The sequence below is a fragment of the Pleurodeles waltl genome, chromosome 9 (assembly GCF_031143425.1).
Source record: "Pleurodeles waltl isolate 20211129_DDA chromosome 9, aPleWal1.hap1.20221129, whole genome shotgun sequence".
Lineage (NCBI taxonomy): Eukaryota > Metazoa > Chordata > Amphibia > Caudata > Salamandridae > Pleurodeles > Pleurodeles waltl.
The window spans coordinates 793,773,264-793,794,389 of record NC_090448.1 but is presented as its reverse complement, the minus strand read 5'-3'; the positions used below and the strand labels follow the sequence as shown (position 1 = coordinate 793,794,389).

The window sequence follows — 21,126 nt, the reverse complement described above, 5'->3', positions numbered from 1 at the left end:
AATAAAGGGTTAATTTCTTACTATGAGACCCTGTGGGGATGCATTTGCTCTGAGGATGGATCATGGTCTTGATCTGATTACCTTTTAGGGTGTTCAGTTCATCCCAGTCTTTACTATCCCCACCGTTTCTGCTGTTGGTGTATCTCCAAGGGGGATACTGAGGCTAAAATGATCTCTACTTCCTTGACCGAGAAAGTGAGTCCTGTGATTTCTGCCATGTGTGCTATGGAGGTCCTTCACGTGTGTGTGTATAGATTTAATGTATGGAAAACTGCTGCTTCTGCTGCGTGCTGCCTAAATGATCAAAAACAAAGAAGGTGGATGTCTTGCTGGTTCTACCCTCCTTATGAACAAAGTAACATTACATAAAGACCCATCAGGAGGGGAGTCCCCACAGGATGGACAAGGAAAAAAAGATGTTCCTTTAGAAAAACCACAACCACAAGCATTAAAATGCTTGTGGGTGTGGTCCAGAATGCTTCTGTGGCCCAGAATTTCACAGGGCTATAATAATCATAGCCCTTTATGTCTCTACAGGTATCACTTTGATGACAACACATAAGATAGGTGTAATGTACTTTACCCTTTAGCATGCAAAAAACTTGCTCACACAATTGATGTTTATATAAGGAGTGGAACCAGGGAGTCATTCTTGGTGTCGAAGAGGAGCCTAGGGGTAAGGCTCTGAAACATGTAGACCAGGAAGACAGGTACACTGCATACCCTACTTCCATATTTCCCCCTTTTTAATCATACCAGCACTAGGAGATCTATGTAATTATTGGAAACAATAGGAGGCAGGTATTTTTTTAATTTTTACGTGACCCTACCACTCCTATCCCTTACCTGAATCACATTGACGTGACATCAGTGCTCCCATGTATTCCGTAGGTCGCAGCACGCCCCGTTCCGTAACAGAACAGGAAGAACACAATGATGAAGCAAACCACCAAGGGGTAACCCTGGTGGGTAAAGGTTTTTCTAAAGGAAAATCCTTTTTTTCTTGTCCATCCTGTGGGGACTCCCCTCCTTGTGGTTCTTTATGTAATGTTACTTAGTTTTGTGAAGTAACACAAAATTAAGGACCGATAAAGATTTCAGAATTATCTGAGCAGAGGCTAAAGGGAATGTTCTCAGGATTCAGCAGGAATTAGTACTCAAGGGTCCTTCACATGGACCCAAATTTCTTACAGTGATTATTGTTTGGGATCTTTTGTTAAGAACTTGCACCTCAGGCGGATTTTAAAGCATTCATGTATGGTTGTCTGAAATGCTTGTTTTCTCGTTGCAGAGTACCTCTCTTGCCAGGGGTGCACATTGTCACTAGAACTTGAGGGATCCTACTCAGAAGGATTAACATCAACCATTCTTTTCACAGAACTATATATATATATATATATATATATATATATATATATATATATACATATATGGAAAATGTCACTTACCCAGTGTACATCTGTTCGTGGCATGAGACGCTGCAGATTCACATGCTGTGCACATCCCGCCATCTAGTGTTGGGCTCGGAGTGTTACAGGTTGTTTTTCTTCGAAGAAGTCTTTTCGAGTCACGAGATCGAGGGACTCCTCCCCTTTCGGCTCCATTGCGCATGGGCGTCGACTCCATCTTAGATTGTTTTCCCCGCAGAGGGTGAGGTAGGAGTTGTGTATATAGTAATAGTGCCCATGCAATGGAGTAAGTATGTATGTACATAATGTGACTAAAAGTGATATATTTTCAAATTTACAAATGTACAAGTTTAATTTTTTGTCAACTTAAAACGGCTACAGGCTCCCGGGGAGGTGGGAGGGCGCATGTGAATCTGCAGCGTTTCATGCCACGAACAGATGTACACTGGGTAAGTGACATTTTCCGTTCGATGGCATGTGTAGCTGCAGATACACATGCTGTGCATAGACTAGTAAGCAATTATCTCCCCAAAAGCGGTGGTTTAGCCTGTAAGAGTTGAAGTTGTCTGAAATAATGTCCTTAATACTGCTTGTCCTACTGTGGCTTGCTGTGTTGTTAACACATCCACACCTTTCTTTCTAGTGGAGTGTGCCTTTGGTGTAATAGGCAGTTCTCTTTTTGCTTTTATATAACAGGTTTGAATACATTTAACTATCCATTTGGCAATGCCTTGTTTGGATATTGGATTCCCTGTATGAGGTTTTTGGAAAGCAACAAACAATTGTTTTGTTTTGCGAATTTGTTTGGTTCTATCAATGTAGTACATTAGTGCCCTTTTGATGTCTAATGTATGTAATGCTCTCTCAGCTACAGAATCTGGTTCTGGGAAGAACACTGGGAGTTCCACTGTTTGATTTAAGTGGAACGGTGATATGACTTTAGGTAAGAATTTAGGATTTGTGCATAGAACTACTTTATGTTTGTGTATCTGTATAAAGGGTTCTTGTATGGTAAAGGCTTGTATTTCACTTACTCTTCTGAGAGATGTGATAACTATTAGAAAGGCTACTTTCCATGTTAAGTACTGTATTTCACATGAGTGCATGGGTTCAAATGGTGGACCCATGAGTTTTTGCAGATGCGTGTAATGGTTGGATTTCATTATTATGGCAGTAATAAACAAACCTTTTCCACTTAGTTGCGTAGCAATGTCTTGTGGTTGGATTCCTAGCCTGTTTTATGACCTCCATGCATTCTTGTGTAAGGTCTAGATTTCCGAATTCTAAGATTTCAGGAGCCAAATCGCTAGATTTAGTGATGCTGGATTCGGATGCCTGATCTGTTGTTTGTGTTGAGTTAACAGATCTGGTCTGTTTGGCAGTTTGATATGAGGCACTACTGATAGGTCTAGTAGTGTTGTGTACCAAGGTTGTCTTGCCCAAGTTGGTGCTATCAGTATTAGTCTGAGTTTGTTTTGACTCAATTTGTTTACTAGATACGGAAGGAGTGGGAGAGGGGGAAAAGCGTATGCAAATATCCCTGACCAACTCATCCATAATGCATTGCCTTGACAGTGAGGCTGTGGGTACCTGGATGCGAAGTTTTGGCATTTTGCGTTTTCTTTTGTTGCGAATAGGTCTATTTGCGGTGTTCCCCATCTTTGGAAGTAAGTTTGTAGTATCTGGGGATGAATTTCCCATTCGTGGATCTGTTGGTGATCCCGAGAGAGATTGTCGGCTAATGGTTTTGAATTCCTGGTATGAATTGTGCTAATAGGCGAATGTGGTTGTGAATCGCCCAAGGCCATATCTTTTGAGCTAAGAGACACAATTGTGTCGAGTGTGTCCCTCCCTGTTTGTTTAGATAATACATTGTTGTCATGTTGTCTGTTTTGGCAAGAATGTGTTTGTGGGTTTTTAGTGGTTGAAATGCTTTCAATGCTAGAAATATTTCTAGTAGTTCTAAGTGATTTATATGAAGTTGTTTCTGTTGAGTGTCCCATTGTCCCTGGATGCTGTGTTGGTTGGTGTGCGCTCCCCACCCTACCATGGAAGCATCTGTTGTGATCACGTATTGAGGCACTGGGTTTTGGAAAGGCCGCCCTTGGTTTAAATTTATAGTATTCCACCATTGAAGCGAGGTGTATGTTTGGCGGTCTATCAACACTAGATCTTGAAGTTGACCCTGTGCTTGTGACCATTGTGATGCTAGGCACTGTTGTAAGGGCCGCATGTGTAATCTTGCGTTTGGGACAATGGCTATGCATGAGGACATCATGCCTAGTAGTTTCATCACTAATTTTACCTGGAACCTTTGGTTTGGGTGCATGGCCTGTATTACGTTTTGGAATGCCTGTACCCTTTGTGGACTTGGAGTGGCAATCCATTTTTTTGTGTTGATTGTTGCTCCTAAGTACTGTTGTATTTGACACGGCTATAGGTGTGATTTTTGGTAGTTGAGTGAGAACCCTAGCTTGTGAAGGGTTTCTATAACGTATTTTGTGTGTTGAGAACACCGTTCTTGCGTCTTGGTTTTGATTAACCAATCGTCCAGATACGGGAACACATGTATTTGCTGTCTTCTGATATGGGCTGCCACTACGGCAAGGCATTTTGTAAAAACTCTTGGCGCTGTTGTTATCCTGAATGGCAACACTTTGGACTGGTAATGTACCCCTTGGATTACAAACCTTAAGTATTTTCTGTGGGAAGGATGTATGGGTATATGGAAATACGCATCCTTGAGGTCTAAAGTTGTCATGTAGTCTTGTTGTTTGAGCAAGGGGATTACGTCTTGAAGTGTCACCATGTGAAAGTGATCTGATTTGATGTAAAGATTTAGTGTTCTGAGATCTAAGATGGGTCTTAGAGTTTTGTCTTTTTTGGGTATGAGAAAGTACAGGGAGTAAACACCCGTTCCTTTCTGATGATTGGGTACTAGTTCTATTGCATCTTTTTGTAACAACGATTGGACCTCCAGCTGTAATAGATCCATGTGTTGTTTGGACATGTTGTGTGTTTTGGGTGGCACGCATGGTGGAAATTGTAGGAATTCTATACAATAACCATGTTGGATAATGGCTAGAACCCACGTGTCTGTTGTTATTTCCTCCCAGTTTTGGTAAAACTCTGTTAGTCTCCCCCCACTGGTGTCATGTGTTGGGGATTTGTGACACTGAAGTCACTGTTTATTTTGAGTGGTCTTGAGACTTTGGAACTTTCCCATAGTTTTAGGGAACTGTCCACCTCTGTATTGTCCCCGAAAACTTCCTCTCTGATACTGGCTCTGGTATGTGGGTCTGGTTTGTGAGGTTGAGGGTTCTGTGCTTTGTCCCCGGAACCCCCCTCTAAATGGTGATTTCCAAAATGTGCCTCTGCCCTGTGGGGAGTAGAGCGGGCCCATGGCTTTGGCTGTATCTGTGTCCTTTTTAAGTGTCTCGATAGCAGTGTCCACCTCCGGCCCAAACAACTGCTGTCCGTTAAAAGGCATATTAAGCACTGCCTGTTGAATTTCGGGCTGGAATCCTGAGGCGCGTAGCCATGCGTGTCTCCGTATGGTGAACGCTGTATTTACAGTCCTTGCAGCTGTGTCTGCTGCATCCATTGCCGACCGTATCTGGTTATTAGAGATACTTTGGTCCTCTTCCACCACCTGTTGTGCACGCTTTTGGAACTCCTTGGGTAGATGTTCTATGAAGTGTTGCATTTCGTCCCAATGAGCTCTATCATATCTCGATAGCAAGGCCTGCGAATTGGCAATGCGCCATTGGTTGGCTGCTTGTGCCGCAACTCTTTTCCCTGCTGCGTCGAACTTGCGACTTTCCTTGTCGGGTGGTGGTGCATCTCCCGAGGTGTGTGAGTTCGCCCTTTTGCGTGCTGCACCTACTACCACTGAGTCCGGTGTCAATTGCTGCGTGATGCACACACGGTCTGTTGGGGGAGGTTTGTACTTTTTCTCCACCCTAGGAGTGATGGCCCTGCCTTTCACAGGCTCTTGAAATACTTGCTTTGCGTGTTTCAACATTCCTGGTAACATAGGAAGACTCTGGTACTGACAATGTGTGGACGACAGAGTATTAAACAAAAAGTCATCTTCAATTGGTTCTGCGTGCAGGGCGACATTATGAAATGCGGCTGCTCTGGACACCACCTGTGCGTAAGCACTACTGTCTTCAGGTGGTGATGTCTTGCTGGATAACTGTTGGGACTGTTGTCTGATACAGGCACATCATAAAGATCCCATACATCAGGATCATCTTGGCTCATCCCTGTGTGCGTTGGTGACTGCATCATCGGTGGGGTAGCCATTGGTGATGGTTGTGGTGAGCGATGTGGTGATGGTGGCGGAGTTACTTGTTTTGCCACCTTTGCTTGTGGTTGTTTGTCTTTTTCTTGCAAAGCAAGTTTCCTTTTCATTCGGATTGGAGGGAGAGTTCTGATTTTCCCTGTCTCCTTTTGAATGTGGAGCCTTCTCTGTGTGTAATCTGTCTCCCCTGCTTCTAGCTCCTGTCCGAATTTGTGTCCTTGCATTTGTGAGGACAGGCCTTGTTCCTCAGTGTAGGAACTTGGTTTCGGCTCCGAAGCCGGATGTTTCGGTATCGAAACCTTCAACCGTCTTTTTCGGCTCCGAAGACACTTTTTTGGCTTTCGGTGTTCCGATATCTCGGTGCCGACTTATTTCGGTGCCGGTATCTCGACGTCGAGATTGCTCTGACCCGGTGTCTCGGTGTTGAGTCTGTTCTGTGCCGGTATCTCGACCTGAGTCGGATGACTTCGACACATGTGTGCCCTTTTTCGGTGCTGATGGACGGTCACCTAATTTTCGGGTTAAGCCATGGCCTGTCGGCGGTGGCGTCCCCTGGGCTTTAATGTATTTTCCGTGAGTCTTGGCCAGGGGTGTTTTACTTATGGTTTTCGGCGTCTGTTCGGTTTCGGCCTCGTCTGAGTCCGAGTCAGCAATGGAGAAGGTTTCTTCTTCTTCCAAGTTTTGGTGTCCTGACGGCGCCGACGCCATTTGAAGACTTCTTGCTCTCCGGTCCCTTAGCGTTTTCCTCGACCGAAACGCTCGACAGGCCTTGCAGGTATCCTCTTTGTGTTCGGGAGACAAACACAAATTACAGACCAAATGCTGATCTGTGTAAGGATACTTGTTGTGGCATTCGGGGCAGAAGCGGAATGGGGTCTGTTCCATTAGCCTTGAAGACGCACGTGGTCGGGCTGACCAGGCACCGCCGGGGAATCGAAACCCCGAAGGGCCACCGGAGCTTTTCAAAATTCGGTGTCGATCTGCGTTAACTAACCCGATACCGAACGCAAACAATACCGTCAAATTTTCCAAGATTTAATTAACTTTCAGAACCGAAACACGGAGCGAAGATGAACACGTCCGAACCCAATGGCGGAAAGAAAACAATCGAAGATGGAGTCGACGCCCATGCGCAATGGAGCCGAAAGGGGAGGAGTCCCTCTATCTCGTGACTCGAAAAGACTTCTTTGAAGAAAAACAACTTGTAACACTCCGAGCCCAATACTAGATGGCGGGATGTGCACAGCATGTGTATCTGCAGCTACACATGCCATCGAACATATATATATATCCCTCCCCCCACCCTATTTTCCCCAGGGCTATCATCTGTACCAATCATCTCTTCTGATACTAAGGATTAATCTCTACAGAAAGTGGAAAATCTTTGCTTCCGCAGACGTCCTGGGTATTCAGAAGAGTAGCCCTTGGTGTGACAAAGGGAATTATTTTACTTGAAGATGTGCTCCTTGTGAAAAAGCAGAATGTCACCACGCATAGTGAAGTTATTCCGTGACTGAAGTGGGCTATCGTACCGCTTCAAACTGTATGCTTCCCGTACAGTTCCCGGGAGAAAAATGTCAATGACACAACAGACCAATGGATGAAGATGGCATCTAAATGGCATTCAAAGAGGGTTACAAAAGTAAGACATCTAGGGTGGGGTGGAGTCAACAAAGTATGTAGCCCAAGTACACACAGAGTAGGTATCAGGGAATGCATAGCGATGTGAACTAGATGCTAGACTTTCTCTTGCTATGCCCTATGGGTGTGGTTGCAGTACTGTTAAGACAGGCTCCATCCAAGTTTTGCTTTAGAAAATAGGTTAAGACTTCGCACTTTAGGCAACACCACATTAAGGTGCAATTTCAGGGGTGTCACACTATCTTATAAACTGTCCCCCTCCACCACATCTCGTAAAAGAGATACCCTATCTTCGTATCACTCCCCCCCTTTTCCCCTCATCTCAGCCGCACCTGGCCATTTCCTGTTTCTTACTATTACAAAGCACTTCCATGTTTAGCATCTAGGTTCACATCATACAAAGCGAGTACATACAGGCATATATACACACAGGAGACAGCACCATGTTATATTCCTATATAGGGTTACAGCACACCACTTCTAAGTAAGCGTGTTCAGCTCTACGGTGTTTGCCGGAAGAAAGGGACAAGTATTAAGAACACTTTTTCCATGGTAAGAACGTTACTCAAGTTATCAAGACTCGATTAGCCCTGCTGTTGTGCAGAAACTGGAACCCTATTTTATTTAGAAATGCACCTGTTTGTATGCCTATTTACTGAACAAATATGGATAATACAATATATAGAACTTGTGTAATAAACACTCATTCACACATATATTCCTAGAGTGCAAAGGAGTTTTCTTCAATCCAGTCATGCTGATGAAGTTTGTTAAGCGATGGTGGGGTGGGGACCAGAAAGCAACTGCAAAGGAGCTGGCTCAGATGAGAACGAGCCAGGCAAAGGTAGGCAGCCATTTGTCCAAGCTCGGCATCACAGCCTTCCTTTCAGGGAAACGCTTCCATGCATTAGTACTGGCTGCACATTGAGCTTTACCATATTCCACACATCACAACCATGTGTGTAGTGAACTCCAGGAAGTATTAAAATGTATAACCAGGGCTGCTAGAATTTTGCGTCTGAGTAGACCAAATTATGGAGCTGGGTTACTAAATTATGCGGCAAGAAAAACAAAACTAAATTTGTGGCGTAAAGCAGCACATTTTATGATAGTATTACTTAATTATTTTGTCATTTGTGCATGTTAACACTGTCTGGGGGTAGGTTTCACCTCACTAGTACCAAGCACCCAAGAACAGCAAAAAGCAAATGAAAGGTGTCTAGCCAGCCTTTGCGAGCAGCTTGACACAGCGCGCCAACAATGCTGCGACTTTATCCATTTGAGACGGGCACAATTGTTTTTGTTAAAATCTGTAATTATGCAGCAGATGATGGTATGTGGCAAATTCATAATTACACAGAAAATGCTGCAAACCAGAATTGTATAATTCTAGTGTCAGCAACAACTGTTTTATAATTAGAAAAAAAAACCTGTGAAGAGGCAGGAGAGGTCAGCAGTCATCTGCTACTGCAGGGAACCTCCTCCTCAAAAGAGCAATGACACTTCTACTTCAGTTCAATTGTGCGCTGCTCCGGTATTGGGACCAGGATGAAAATATCAGATACCGTATCGAATGTCAAAACATCACAATATTGTTACGCATTCCAAATCCATGCTTCCAGCAATTCCTCGACAGAAGTCACTCAATTCAACCTGGATGTTTTTGTGCAGAAATCAACACACACCTACTGAAACGGGCGATAGAACTCCCCCCCTCCCCCCCTCTCCCCCTCCCTCCCAAAAACTCCAATTTTCTTTTACCCATTCAGCAAACAACGGTAAATTCAGGATGTTGGGTTTACACCAAATAAACAAACAATTGTAAATAGGACACTGCATGTGTAAAATGGGCCCTCAGTATGCTTTATTCTCACACAGAACACTAAATAGCAAAAAAGCATAGAAAATACTAGAGCTCTGCAGTGCTGAAGGAGTTTTATACATTTATCCCCCCGGTACTTTGGATTCTGTCACAGACCAGTGTCTGCTTTCTGACTGTATGTTTGGTAGTATTCTTATTGTAATGGTTAGTCGTATTAAGTTTATTTGTAGGCGTAGGTCTTTCCCAACGTAGGTACATTGTATTGGTGATTGCACTTCCTGACTTGAAGTATATACCCGAGTTAGTACAAAGTACTGCATTCTTAGGATCCACAGTATCTCTCTGAACAAGTCTAATTGCAGAGTATTGGGTGGGTGTTTAGTTTTCTGTAATATGTGTTGCCATGGAATTGTTCATTTTTATGAAGAGTGTGGCTAGCTCAGTGAGGTTCAAGAACACAGTATCTTTGAGATGTCTTCGATGTGTGTCGAGAAAGATGGGGATTTTGATGGTTTATTTATTTTTATGTTGGTGCTGATGTCAGCTTGGTGGCACCCACGATGTAGAATATCTAATCTATGTTGTCTGTGTGCTTAGTGCTTTGATGACTCAAGCTGTCAAATTGACTACCATTTTTAGGGGTGAGCGCAAAGCGCTCTGTCCCCTGTAGTAATCTCTCTTTGGGCTTCCAACCATGCCCATGTCATGTCAGTCACTTTCATTGGTTCACGGGCTTGCCTTTAAAAATCCAATTGCTTTATTTTGTGAAAGACATGCATACGTCATGCCTTTTCCGGTGTTTAGCCCACTACACAGCACTGGTAAACTACAGAAAACACACGAGGCTCGATGTTTTCAGCATGGATTTCAGACTACTTTATCTGTTTGTTTTCCACGCGCTGGGGTTTACATAGCACGATCGCGCTCGGTTTTTCCTTTTTCAATTTCAGCATGATTGCGCTGCATTTATCCTAGTGCGATTGCACTGCGAGTTTTTTCTTTTAATTTGAAAAGCCCGGTTAGGAGTTTACAACGCTAATAGCTCTAACTCGAGCAAATGCGAGACCTGTTGCATTGAAAATGCTTGTTTTAGTTACAAGAAGAAACAAAAGGAGTACAAAATCAAGAACCCTTTTTCTGGGGTCTCAGTCTCTTTGCAAGTGGCTCACTACAAGAAGTCTGTAGATTATCAAGCTTCACGAACGTAGCCCATACTTTTCAAGTACTCACATGCTTAGAATTTACGCATGTAGAATTACAATCAGGTGGCACTTATTGAAATGTAAAACACATGCATAAGCACATTCAACTTTAGTTTTTATTCTACCCCCCATTAATTTGCAGATATTTCAACTATGTTGCCAAACTGCCAATTCCTACTCTTACCCATGACTCTTAAAAATCTGCAAGCATTACCACAGTGGGAAATTACTTGTTAAAACTTGGTAAAAACCCACAAAACTCGGAGTTTAAGGATGTTCACCTAATGTTTAGGTTGGAGCTCCTTGGAACTCCAACAGACCTACTCTAAACCTTAAATTTATGAGGATAGACAACAATCAAAATGTATTCTGTTGTGCTGAATTGGGCATATGCCAGCACAATTAGCCTATTTATGCATCTCTGTTGAAATTGAGCAGGCAAAAAGTTTATGAAATGGACCTTCAATCCAAACATCAGAAAATCATTTGGGCCTTCATAAATAAATAATTATACTTACAGTTGTATGAATAGCAAACTCAGCCCAAGGACACTCTAGCGCTTTACATGAGCCCCTGTTACATTATACAAGGTTAGAGAAGCTTTTATTTTTTTAGGCATGGGGAAATTAAGGGCCACATGTACAAAGCATTTTTCTAGTCCCAAACCGGCCGATTTGCAGAATCGGCGCGTTTGCGACTAGAAAAATGCTTTTAGGAATGTAAAAAGCCCAAATTGTGATTCGGTAACTTGTTACTGAATCACAATTTGGGTTTTGCAATTCAGTATTAGGAAGGAGCGTGTTCAGGGCACCTCTTCCTAATACCATATGCGAATGGTATGTATGATTGTTTTGTGCCAGTGAATGCGGAGGCAAAACAATTGCAGTTAGCACCAATTTCAAATTAGTGCTAACCCATTTACAAAGGGGAAAAGTTCCCCAAGGGACATTCCCCTTTGTGAATGCATGCAAAAACGTTTTCTATGGACCACTGCATACTCTTAAAAAATCAAACTAAAAAGTTTCATTTTATTTCCTTTTAAATGCATCCGTTTTCCTTTAAAGGAAACGGGCTGTGTTTAAAAAAAAAAAAAAGATTGCTTTATTTAAAAGCAATCACAGGCATTGAGGTCTTCCTACCCCTGCAGGCCACAATACCTGTGATTTCTGCAATTTCCATTGGCTTGCACATTGTGACCTACCTCATTAATATTAATGAGGTAGGTCTGTTTGCAAACCACTGGAAATCGCAAAAGAAACTCAATGGAGTTTCTTACATTCAGAATTGCGATTTCCTAATTAGGATTCGCATGAAATCGCAAGTAGGAAATCGCAATTCCAAATGTTCGTACATGTGGCCATTACTGATGTTGTCAGAATCACAGGATGTTAAGCTGATGCGGAGCTCAAATCTGGTTCCCCAGTTCCAAAGTTGCCAGATCTCGCCTAATGTCACATTCCCTCCTCTGAATAATAATTAAAAAAAATACATATATATATAAACCATCATAAACCATCATAAACATTTGGCTACTATTCGAGAAGCTTGTGGTGTTATCTGTTATTCCAAAGTATGCCCTTAGTGCCACAGTAACAAGGGTGGTAGCCATACCATTTATATAGCTAATAACATTGTAGTGTTTTCCTATATCTAAACAGAACAAACGTTTTATGGTTCTCTTGCCCCATATGCCACTAGATGATTCAAATTTAATCTTCCAACCACCACAGGCCATATAGAGTGCAGTATTTCCTCTTATCATGGTTACCTACTTGCTTTTTCGCACAATGAAAATAATTTTCTCAGAACTCTTAACGCATCCCATGGCATTTTGACATTCCCCTTCTTGACTCCAGAAGGAGTTCTCTGAGCACCACACAGCTTCCAGGAAGAGGAATCTAGGCATTTTTAGGCAAACGCAAAGAAAACTCATTCCTCCAGGGCTAAGCAGGGTCGTTAGAGAGGACGATAGTGTCCCTCACATTTCTTGCTGTCTCTTCAGTGGTTCAACTATATGTTCTGGACAAGAAAGGTTTATATGAGATTACTCCAAAACGTATTAAATGACACCAAAACGTTTTAACAAAACACAAAAATTGCTTCAGCTTCATGTTTCTTTTAGTTGTGGTAGGGTTTTAACAAGTGGAATAGCCTGAACCAAATGTAGCCCTTGCAAAGGGTTGGAGTGTTCTTCTAGCCTCTATCTATCCACTTGATTTCCAATCATTTAATTATGGGGAATACGGGTATGGACCGCTTAGTCAGAAAAGTTCAATTCCAGTCTTCTGGGCATGAGAGCTTTGTAGATTAAATACAACTCAACAATGAGTCTCCTAAAATGGAGGAGATGGACTTCTTACTTCCTGATTTGGAATATACATAATGTAAACTTCACAATCTGCTTTATTTTAAAGAGAAGTCATGTCAAAAAGGTATCCTCTTTCAACAGATGTACAAGTAGACAGGTTGATTTCCATCAGCGCTCTTTGAACTGGCCAGTAAAAAACCTACAGTGAAGTAAATGTTGAATTTATTTAGCGAGGCAAGTTTGTTGTCGATAAATAGTAAGTCTTGTGGCTGGGAAGGAAGGAAGGAGAAAGCAGCTAGATCCTATCAAGTAATAAGAGTGCAAGGATTGCCACAGCATTTTGTCCTGTAATATGGGAAACAACAGTGCGTAGCCGCGGATGATGTCCAATGCTTCGTCAGGATGGATACATAGTCTTCTGCCAGCAGAGTCATTCATGGTACATCTTTAACAGGCAACTCTTGATGGTGCCCATGTATCGCTCCCACAATGTCTGGTGCCTGCAGGGAGAGAGAAACAAAAACAAACTCTTCAGGTAACTGAGGGTCAGTGACTGAGTCCATGTAAAGTCATCATGGTTTCCACAGGGCATCTAGCTAGGTCAATGTACCATTGGCATAAAACTTATGCATATGTATGTGCTTGGAAGCAAACCCTCTGTAATGTTTAAAGGGGAGTCGTTCAAAATGAGAGGAAAAGCACTAAACTGACATGGAAAAGGGACTTATTTAAAATGGATCCCGGCAGAGATAGGCTAAACAACGTATAGGCACACTGGTGTATGAGGCACTACCTTCTTGAAGAGAAGAGGGACAGCATAGAGACCTTAGTACCAACTCAACCAAAATTCATATTGGTATTAGTATCACAACCCGCATGACCCTCAAAGCGAGACAAATATAAATCCTTCTGAAAAACAGTGAGAAAATGCAAAAAAGCGATACAAAATCGAAATAGCATTCTAAGGTTCTTTACGGCAACAAGAAGGCACTACTGGGAAAATCCTTTGCAGACTGAGATCTATTAGCACTGACATGATGTATCTGATGAAGCTTTGACAGCTGAGATCCAACAGTGCTAAGAAGGAATCACTGGACGAATGTCCCACTGCAGGGTTTCTAAAGTACTAGGAATGCATGCCTACGGCATGTAGGGCTTGGGTCATAAAACAGAGGGAAATCATGGATGAAGTAGCTTTCACTGCTGATGCCCTTTAGGTCTGAGAAGGCAATGCTAGAGGAGGCAGACTCGGTCAAGCATTCTAAATCCCAGACAGATTATTACGAGAAGATGATCACACAGCTGGTTTCCTATAGCACTAAGAAGAAATAGCTGGAAGGCTAGGACTTCACAGCGCCACAATCCTCTATCACTAAGACAACACTGCCTGCTGATGGTGACACTATTTGGAAAACTTGATGGCGGAAAAAAGAGTGGTGGTAGAATGCGGCACTGCTGGTGCCCTCTAACTCTGAGGAGATACTGCTGCAGAAAGCTGGCATCATCAGGGTGCCCAAAGTACCAGGCAATGCTGGATGAAGATCCTCTAGCGCAGCGATGGCTGTGCAGGAACTCGCTGCTGTCGAGAAGGCTGAGCACTCTATCACAGAAAGGACACTGCTGAGACAGACACTAGCTGATATCCCAGGCACGCAAATTGCCCAGATGGAAAGCGCACTACCGTGGGAAGGACACAGTGAACACTAGCACTGTGAAGGTGCTGCTGGGATAATCTCACAAAGCTGGGGCACTCCCTCCGAAGAGGAGGCACTGGCAGAGCCCTCTATCACACAGTGAGTCCTGCTGAGACAAACTCCCACCAGATGAAATCCTAACGCTTTGAGAAATGCTGTGGGAATGTCTCAGTTGGTTTTATATAGTGCTGCCAAAGCACTGCCAGAAGGAAAACAGGCAGCGCATAATATATGCCTGGAATTCTTGCCCCAATGGTGGTGCCATGAAACGAGGAGGATTAAGTATGATGAGTGCTTCAGTGCATGCCGCAGAATGAGTAGAGTCTATCACTAGACACCTCAAGGACACTACTAATGAACAGCATTTGGCGGGCAGGTCACCTGCCATCACAGGCTTTATGTACCCCTCATTTCCTGCTACCTTTCCCGATTCCCCTGCCAGACAGTACCATAGCACTCCATCCTGCCTTATAAACTCTCCAAAACTACTGCATTTGTTTCAGGCAGAGGATACTGGTGCAAAGCAAAGGTGGCTTCTCACCTTTAAACAGCCTGTACTCAGAACTCTGCAACACTCGACCTCTAATGCTCTTTTCATTTCTCAAGGGGTGCACTTTTTGGACAAAGACCCAAATTATATCTACATATTTAAGTGGTTCCTTATTCCCTCATGGCTCAAATAGTTAACCGACACTTGCCTCTGCATTGATCTAAAGGCCACAAGGTCCTATCCTGGCATGGAAGGTTCAGCCTTTCATTCTTCAGAAGTAGGTAAAGTGATTAGCATTAAACTAAGCATTAGTAAAATGTGTTACTTACAGCATTCAAAAGTGACAGAAATGTGGTATGAATCATAATATTTGTATGTATCACTTCATACCACACTTCTACTACTAAGCACTGTAAATAACAGATATTTCTATTACCCTCTCATGGTAATCAATTTACTGACCTATGGTAAGGTGGAAGGCTGAGTCATCCTTGTTGTGTTTCAAGCTTGCGACCCATTGTTCAGCGTTTTGTTCAAGAAATAAATGTTCTGCTGATTAAGCTATCCCTTTGGCTCTATGCAACATTAAAATACATGCACTATCTAAAAAATATATTATTAGTAAAACTCAAAGCAATTACAAAACAATGCATTTTCAACATTTCTCCAAAGCGGTCTGGATATTACAAGAAGAAGTTATAGTTACCTACCATTGGTAATAATAGTTCTGGTGAATACATAATCTTCTTGCATATTCCTCAATTTATGAATATCCTAGTAGGTGTTAGATGGTCCAGAAATCTTCCTTCCCACAATAACTCTTTAGTGCCACCAGATGGAACCAAGCGGTCTGAGGTACGACTCTGGTCACCAGACATGACAACACTTGCATATACCAGATGGCAACTTTTGCTCTGAAGTCTGTTTTGACACTTTTTCTGTGTGCCATCCAGGGATTCAGAGAGGAACCGACAGAGACAATTAAGGCGCACAACACATCTGCATCACTTGGAATCTTATTATATAAGGCAATGAATCACCAAAAAGAAGGGAGAGCAGTGATGAATCTGCAAAATAAGTATGTATCCACCAGAAAGAAAATGACATTTACACTAAAAGTACTGGTCAGTAGAGTGTTGTGCTGTAGATTCACATGCTCAGCACACTCCTGCCATCTAGTGAGACCTGGGTGTTTGCAAATTCTCTTTCTTTGAAGAAAAGCATTAAAGATCTGGGATTTACAGAGAGTCAATCCTTAGTAGACAATGTGCATGAACAATGATTCCAACGTATATTGTTTTCCGCACAGTGAGTGAGATTATGTATGGGGAGGCAAGTGAACAGAGTATTGTGCACCATGCATGTTGTGGAAGTAAGTTAAATAATAAAAGCAAAGATCTGCAAGCAGAGCTGCATGCTTCCCCAAAGGTGGGTGGGCGCATGTGAATGCAGCACTGCATGCTATGAAGAGGTGCTTTCAGGGTAACATTTTCTGTTTGCAGCATCTTCTGCTGTAAATATACATGCTCTGCATACAATGTAAAGCAGTATCCTCTACAAGCCCTTGCTGGCATGTAGATGATGCCAATATCTGGAATAAAGTATTTAAAACTGTCTAGCCAACAACAGCCTGCTGTGTTAAGATGTGCACACAATAGTGCCTAGTGAAAGTGTCTGGGGTTGACCAAGTGGCTGTCTTACAAATGTTGGCTATCTGGCTATTAACAAGGAAGGCCATGGTTGATGCTTTCTTGCACGTAGAGTGCGCCCTGGGTATATAGCAGGGAGGGTTCAAGATAGCTTTGTGGTACCAAGTCTGGATGCACTTGTCTATCAGTTTGGTAATACTGGCCTTGTAAATAGGCTTACCTTTGTGAGGTTTAGCAAAGGCTACAAATAGCTGATCGAACCTGTGGAATGGCCTGGTCCCGCTAAAGTTATACATGGCCGCACATTTAACATCTAAGGTGTAAAGGACTGTCTCCACAACCGAGTCTGGTTGGGGAAAAAAGACTGCCATCGCTTTCGCTTGGTTGAGGCGGAACGGGGAAAATACTTTGGGGAGGAATGTCGCGTTGGTTCTGAGAACAACTCTGTCTTTGTGGACTTGAGTGAAAGGTTATGAGACGGTGGGAGCCTGCAACTTACTGATGCATTATAGAGACGTTATGGCCACAATGAAAGCTACTTTCCAGGAGAGGAACTGCAAGGGGCAAGAACGCAAAGGCTCAAAGGGAGGACCCATGAGTCTAAAGACCATGCTGAAGTTCCATACTTGTGCAGGGTGGACTCTAGGAGGGATGACTTTCCTGAGGCCCTACATAAACGTGTTGGTGACTATGATGCAAAAGATAAAGGAATGTTCCCTGTTTTGCATGTATGCTGTCATAGCTGCTGTATGCATCCATACTGAATTTTAGGCAAGGGCTGAATTTTTCAGATAAAAAAATAGCAGATGGTGTCCTGGACCTTGGGTTTATGTGGGGTCAGGTGATTGGTGATGCAATAATGAATGACCTTTTTTCATTTTGTGGTGTAGCAGGCCTCCATGGTAGGTTAACGAGATTCCCACAGTAGGCATATGTAGCTGAATTATAAGACCTCAGGTGCCAGATCGCAAGATTGAGCCGCCTGGGGACTAGATGTCTTATCTGGCCTTGGTTGCTTAGGAGAAGGTCTGGCTTGTTTGAGAGCTTCTTGTGGGGGCTGATGGATGTCTCAAGACATGTTAAGTCCAAGGGCTGTCTGGTCCACTTCGGGATAACCATGATAAGTGCTAGAGATGTTTGCCGCATCTTCATAACCACATAGGAAGAAGTAAGAGAAGTGGAAAAGGATAGGCAATAATCCAGCTCAACCATAGTGCATTGCTTAGTGACTGTGGATGTGAATATGTAAAGGTGAAGTTTGGACATTTTATATTTTTGGGTATGCAAATAAGTCGATATGTCGGGTGCTCCAGTGCAGGAAGTACTGGAGTAGGGGTTGCGATTGGAGTTCTCACTTGTGAACTTGTTCTTGTGTCTTGTTGAGCAGGTCTGCCAAGTTCCTGTACACTCCTGGAAAGTAGTTTGCCACAAGAAGTACATAGTGGCAGAAAGCCCAGTGTCCGGGTCTCTTGAGCTAGGGCTGAGAATGGGGAAATGTGGATGCCACCCTGCTTCTGAAGGTAGCACATGGCTGTCATGTTGCATGTTTGTTCAGTATTGCTTTGCCACAAATTACTTCAAAGAAGATCTTGAGCACAAGGCATATGGACAGTAGCTTGAGCTACTTGATGCGCCACCCAAACCTCTGTACTGATTATATGGTCAAGCACAGAGAGCGCTTGCGAGCGCTCTTGATCACCCAATTTTCGAGGTGGGGTAAAATGTGCATGCCTCCCCCACCCTCCTTAGATGGATGGCTCTCACTGCTAGGCACTTAGTGAAGACCCTCGAAGCTGTGATAGCCCCAAAGGGAAGCACTTTCAATTGTATTGGTGGCCACTTTCCACAAAGCAGAGGTAGCAACCGTGTGCTGGATGGACTGGGATGTGGAAGCAGACATTCTTTAGGTCAAGCGCCAATAACTAGTTGCCTTGTTGGTTCAGAGGGAATTGCGCCCTGCAAGATTGACGAGAGGAAGTGTTCCACCAGGATGTTTTGTTTGAAAGGCCTAAGGTCTAAGACTGGCCTGAAGGAGCCATCCTTCTTGGGGATGAGGAAGTAAAGAAATTATCCAGCCTTGCCCCTGAGGTGAGGGGCCACTTTTTCTATTGTTCTTTTCTGAAGCAGCGCCTTGGCCTCTTCCTCTTGAAGGTTGAGATGTTCACTTCTGAGGGTAGGTCGCAATCATACTTGTCTCAAGGTTAAGTGTGGGGTGTGGATCGAAAGGTGTGCCATAGCTTTTGTGCGGGCCGATAGGAGCTGCCCGAGTCATAGAAGGAGGTGGAAATTCCTCTGGTGGCTTTGGTGGAGGCACTGAAGGTAGCTACATGGTAGTGGTGGTGAAGGAGCATAAATGGGATCCGACGCCCCTTGTCGCTATTCTTCTTGCTTATGGAAGCATAGTGGGACTCTGATACAGGTTCCTCCTAAAATGCCAGTCTTTTCTTTCAGGGAGGCAAGGAGGGGTGGCCTCACCAAATTCTTTCCAGTAAGGGTATGGATAAAGAGGTGTTTCTGCCTGATGTTGAGCTCCTTCTGTAGTCTTGGAGGACTGGCTGTTACGGATATTCAGAGCTGGTCATTGAGGGTGATAAACGTTGATGATGGCTTCCAAGCTGATGGTGGCCGAGGTACTGGCGTAGAAGGGGCCTTCACTCCGAGTGGAGTCATGACTTGGTGGTGTTTTTGGGGATTGGTGGCTGAGAGTGATCAAAAGCTTTAGTTCAGTACTTTCTCAGATCTAAGACTTTTGTTGAGGGCAGACCAGAGCCTGAAGGCAGCAGTGTTCATGGAGGCTGTGGTGCTTTGTGCATTGGACTTAATGGCTAAATATCTTGGGAGTGGTACATTCCTTGGCCTGAAGCCTCTTGGGAGGCTTGGAGTGAGTGTCAGAGGTGACCCTACTTGCGACCTTGTTGGAGGACTTAATTTGAGGGCTGCAGGTCTTGGAGGTTGAGGGAGCATTCTCATCTTTCTCAATGTCAGAACTGCTGAAAAAAAGCTTCTGGGCTGGGAGGTGGGTAATGAGATACCTGAAGGACTAGTGTCTTCACCTTCTTTGGCACCGAAATGGGTCCTGTTTAAATGAAAATGTTGGTTGTATTGTAAATTATTTAGTATGACCTCCGGTACTGTAGAAGTTTCTTCGACCAGAAGCCAAGGCACGAATCACAGGAGGCATTATCACGGTCAGGGGAGAGGCAGAGGTTACAAACCTTGTGGTGGACAGGCCCATGGTACTTTGCATGGCACCAGAGGCAGTACTAAAAAGCATCCCTTACGTTACCCTAACTGCATTCCCCAGTGTGGAAGCTGTTGATGCAAAGGCACACACACCCCTGGGGAGGGCAGGAAGGCCCTGGCATTTGGGGACTGGATCAGTGGCATCATTCTCCAGATAGTGTTGTCAAGAAAAGAACGCCGAACAAAGGTTTTCTGCAGCTCTGGAAGTTGAAATTCACAAGGTCGGCACAAGGAAAAATTAAGAACACAGAGTTTTGGAGGCCTATCCGTACACATCTAAACACTATGCCCATGCACACAGCCTAATAAGGGTGCACACATGGTGCATCCCGTGACCTCAAAAACCTTTCTTTGAAGAAAAACACAACACAAACATCCCTGCTCAGCACTATATGGCAGGAATATGCACTGCATGTGCATGTGTATGTACATCAACAACATATTGCCGCTGAAGTTAAGTAACTTACTTTTGAGGATACACCTTCCTGCAGATTTCTCTCCTTAAATATAAGTCTCAAAGCAATGCCCTTCAGGAGGTGGAAATAAATAGTGCCAATCAACAATAGAGGTCATGCAGTACAGTCTTGAAAAAGTATCCATCACTGCATGCCTGGGAAGTGAGGCAGTAATATCTAGCCAACGTATGCAGAGTAGACAAGGTGGCTACCCAACAATTCTCATCCACAAAACGCTCCTACAAAGCCGTTTAAGCAGCCATGGCCTTAGCGGAGTGGACATGAAGGCCCACTATAGGGTCCTTCTTGGCTTAGGCGTGACTATCTTCATATATAAAATTAGCAATCACAAAATGGTTGCTTTTGGTCTTTTGATCTGGAAAAGACCACAAAGAGCTGGTCATCCATCATGTCCTGTTGAGTACATTCGATGCAGCAAGAGACAACACACCTGGAACCTAGTCTGTGCAATTGCTCCTCTTCCTGGGAGCGTTGAGGGACGAAGGATATAGGGGATTTAGACTGGGTCATATGAAATGCTGCTACTATGTTAGGCAAGAAGGCTGGTCAGGTACAGATGAAGAACTTGGCTGTTCCCATTATCAGGACTACTGTTTGGAAGATAAAAGGTCAAGAATGACAACTGTGCTCGGCAGCCCAAAATTCAGAGGGCCAATGAATAGACTGGGAGGAAACAGGGAAAACAAACCTTTCAGAAAATACACAAATAAATATGACTTCAGCAACAATGGCGGATCAGGAAGACACGTGAAAGCCGATAGGGCAGCCATTTAACCATCAACTTTAACCACTTCCAGTCCCTGCTGAGTAAGAGAAAGTGCAAAAATGCAGGATGTCTTTTGATTTAAAGAGATCCTGGCTAACACCACTATACAAATTTGTTGCA

The 21,126-nt window shown here is 43.6% G+C and overlaps 1 protein-coding gene across 5 annotated transcripts in view; it reads right to left on the bottom strand.

Annotated features, from left to right (window-relative positions):
* Window positions 1-9,203: 9,203 nt before the first annotated feature.
* Window positions 9,204-21,126, bottom strand: part of FIBP (FGF1 intracellular binding protein) — a 156,821-nt gene continuing 144,898 nt past the window's right edge. For all 5 annotated transcript variants that reach the window (XM_069208022.1, XM_069208025.1, XM_069208023.1 and 2 more), the window contains one exon: window positions 9,204-13,188. In XM_069208022.1, the coding sequence (XP_069064123.1) occupies window positions 13,119-13,188 (70 nt within the window). In that variant the 3' untranslated portion in view covers window positions 9,204-13,118. The remainder of the gene's footprint in view (window positions 13,189-21,126) is intronic.